General features: G+C 32.9%; 1 protein-coding gene across 1 annotated transcript in view; it reads right to left on the bottom strand.

Moving 5' to 3' along the window:
• The window catches only part of LOC107736173 (von Willebrand factor), a 46,893-nt gene that overhangs the window by 32,905 nt on the left and 10,460 nt on the right, over positions 1-3,528 (bottom strand). Inside the window, exons 18-21 of the mRNA XM_016547658.1 lie at positions 2,564-2,579; positions 2,291-2,447; positions 1,261-1,416; positions 1,032-1,167 (exon numbers count right to left, since the gene is read on the bottom strand). Of these exons, the coding sequence (XP_016403144.1) occupies positions 1,032-1,167; positions 1,261-1,416; positions 2,291-2,447; positions 2,564-2,579 (465 nt within the window). The remainder of the gene's footprint in view (positions 1-1,031; positions 1,168-1,260; positions 1,417-2,290; positions 2,448-2,563; positions 2,580-3,528) is intronic.

Genomic DNA, 3,528 nt, shown 5'->3' with positions numbered 1-3,528 from the left:
CATCGCTCCGTCGCAGGCATCGGCAGGCACCGGGGTGGAAAACGGGAGCGGCGTCGGGGTGTTGCTGACGGTGGTTGGTGTTAGTGTGGAGGCGAAACCAGTTACAGGACATGGGCCGCACGTCAACGTGGTGCTCTCACAGTGACTGAAAACATAACAAACATGACAATATTATACACTTAAATAGATTAAAAAAATTATATATTATAAAATTAATGTTTACAATTATTTTCATGACAATTAGCCACAATTCTCATTAATTTAATGTGGAAAATACTATATATTAAAAATGGAACACACATAAAATAAATAAAATAAATATTAATAAAATATTTAAATAATATTGTGTATTATTAATATAATTTGTGTCTTCAGAAAGAGCATCAAATTTAATTATTAAATAAAAAATAAAGCTAAATAATAATTTAAAAATAAAAACAAATACAAATCACAAAAACACATAATAAAATTACTAAAGCTAAAACTGAAAAAGAAATGTTGCCTTGGCAACTAACTGAAATAAAATGAACTTAAGTTGAAGTACCGAAATGATTAAAACCAAAACTAAACTAAACTAAATAGAAATGTTTAAAAAAGTAATACAAATGACAAAAGCACATAATAAAATTACTAAAGCTTAAACTGAAAATATAATATAAAAATTAATAAACTAAAATATAAATAAATACTAATAAACATTATAATAGTATATAAATATATATACTATTATATAATAAATAAATAATGTCATTTACATAAAATATTTAAACATCATGATTCATAACTCATCATTCCAGAGAATGATATTGAATTATATTTTTGCTTTACAGTAATGAAAATTTGTGGTGAAATCATGAAAATAATGTGAAAATGCAAAACAGTTTAATGGTCCTAGCAACAACAAAAATTGTCTTATTTAATATTTACATTTTTTCAATTCAATTTTGGGATTAAAACTTTTCTTTGTGAGATTCTCCCACACAGTGCATACAATAATGAGTGATTGAGATTATAAACAGTGCATGGCGTACCATATCTGGCAGAGATGAGGATCGTCATGGTTAAGGATGAACTGTTTTCCATGGGAGATTCTCTCTCCGTCATGCATGCACACCTGACACTGTGACGCTTCCACACATTTCCTCAGCACCTCATCTAAAACTTGCCCTGAGGGACAGAAGCAGACAGAATGTGTGAATGAAAGTGAACTGGAAGTCTATGAAGTCAACTTACTTGCGAGTATGTGTGAATTGGCGCTACCTGGTGGGCAGACAGCATGGCATCCCTCCACACATGTGATGGGACAGCTCAGTGGCTCAGGGTGCTGGCAGGTGGGAGGGCAAGCGCTTCCACAGGCGTTATATCTCCATTCACACTCCACCCCTGCGTCCTTATTCAACTCCTCACAGCTCAGTGCTGCAAGTAAACAGTCAGTTACAACACACTGTTCTACAATATGACTTACAGTACATAGCATTATTTTGCCCCTTGGGATTAAAGGGCTAGTTTAACCATCAATAAAAATGTGTTCTCACCAGGCTCAGAAATTAGCCAACATTAGATATTTGTCATTGCATTTAGGCCTATACAGTTTACAGTTACAGGTTTACTGAAGTTTTATGTATTTATATAATTGTATTTAATTATTTTAAAAGTTTTTTAGTTTTTTATTTAATAATTTTGTAATTTATTATATTGTATTATAGGCCTATACCATTAGCAACAGAGTTCTATATATTTTTATTTCCATAAAACTTCATTTTTACATTCACACACACACACACAAAAAAAAAAAAAGGTAAAAATTATTCAGAAATAATTTTTCGTTCATTAAGTTTGTTTCAAAAATAATTTTTTTAACTCTAAAATATATATATATTACAGTTAACTAGCTAAATCTGACAAAAACCCACTTTGGAGGACATGCTCGAAAAAATAAAAATGATCCATAAATAATTGTTTAGCAATTTTGATTCAAAAAATATTTTTTACTCTAAAAATTTTTTATTAACTCTTAGATCTCACAAAAGCTTGAAATGCTCAAATTAATTTGCCCTTTAATTTGCTATTAATAAAAATCATATTTTCACAACACAACTATTTAACAGTTTAAAAGACTTGGAACAATGTGAATGATTGATTTTAACTACTTTTAGGGTACTTTTACCGTTTTTTGTCCTTTTTGGTGCTTGAGAGCTTTTATAACCATCCACTTTTATTGTTTAAAAGAATATGAACATTCATGTACATGAAACGACATGTGGGTGAGTAAATGAGTAGTGAAACTTACGGCACAAGTCGTTGGACCTCCAGTTCACCACCAGTCCCTTCTGAGCGCACTCGTGAGCATAGGCAGCAATAGTGTTACAGAAACATGCACAATCACCCACAGACAGACACGAGCATGTGTCATGAGTACAGATGTCCCAGTACGGCTCAGGGTCCACCTGACACAGACAGAGAAATAAGTTAAAAAAAAAGCGTAAGCAATAGGAGTAATGACCACATGGCAATGTATTTTCGTCGTTTTAATTGTGACTGTTAGAGTATAAATGTTACCAACCACACTATTGCACTCCCTGAAATAGTTTTGATGATATAAATGCAGCCTTGGTGAGAATAAGTTCTTCATTCAGTTGAATGGTAGTGTATTTTTCAAAAGTATTTTCAGAAATATTTATGAAAACAGTGAAAAGTTGTAGTTAATGTAGTATAGATAAGGAAACGTAAAGCTGATCTGATCTGAATTGACCACTCCTAGTATGTTGATGTCCTGGCTCATGAATATGTCCCGAGCGCACAATCTCAACCGCTGTCTCTTTCAACACAGGCCTCTTCATCCTCACCTACAGAAGAAGAGGACAATGGAGTAAGAAAGACAAAACCTGTATGCTTTCACTTACAGTAAGTAATATTTGTTAACATGGTGGAAGAATGATAGAATCAGTGTACCATACAAAATATGTTCTATATTTAAGTAGTAATTATTTAATCACAACCTTTCTGATATTGTAAGTGTGATTTTTTTATACAACAGATATTTATTTATTTATATATTTAAATAATATTATATTTTAATTTCGGACTCAATATGACCAACAATTTCCAACAAAAACAGCTGTTGCTGTATTGTGTGTTGACAAGTCAGCATCCAGGACTAGATATCTGTTTTTTAAAGGGGTCATATGATGCGATTTAACTTTTTCCTTTCTCTTTGGAGTGTTACAAGCTCTTGGTGCATAAAGAAGATCTATAAAGTTGCAAAGACTAAAGTCTCAAATCCAAAGAGATATTCTTTATAAAAGAGTCAACCACGCCTTCCTAAAACGACTCGTTCTAACACGCCCCCACATGTCTACGTCACGATGTGGGAAGATTTGCAAAACGCCGCCCAAATGTTCACGCAAAGAAAGAAAGCATAACTTTTATTCTCGCTGTAGTATTGTTGACACTGCAGCCATGTCGTGAAGACGCTGTGTGCTTCGTTGTGAAAGCGAAACTACTTTGTTTGGCCTTCCAAAAGAGGAC

The sequence above is a fragment of the Sinocyclocheilus rhinocerous genome, unplaced genomic scaffold (assembly GCF_001515625.1).
Source record: "Sinocyclocheilus rhinocerous isolate Xijiao unplaced genomic scaffold, SAMN03320098_v1.1 scaffold942, whole genome shotgun sequence".
Classification (NCBI taxonomy): domain Eukaryota; kingdom Metazoa; phylum Chordata; class Actinopteri; order Cypriniformes; family Cyprinidae; genus Sinocyclocheilus; species Sinocyclocheilus rhinocerous.
Note: the sequence above shows the minus strand (reverse complement) of the source record. Positions and strands in the feature narration are given on the sequence as shown.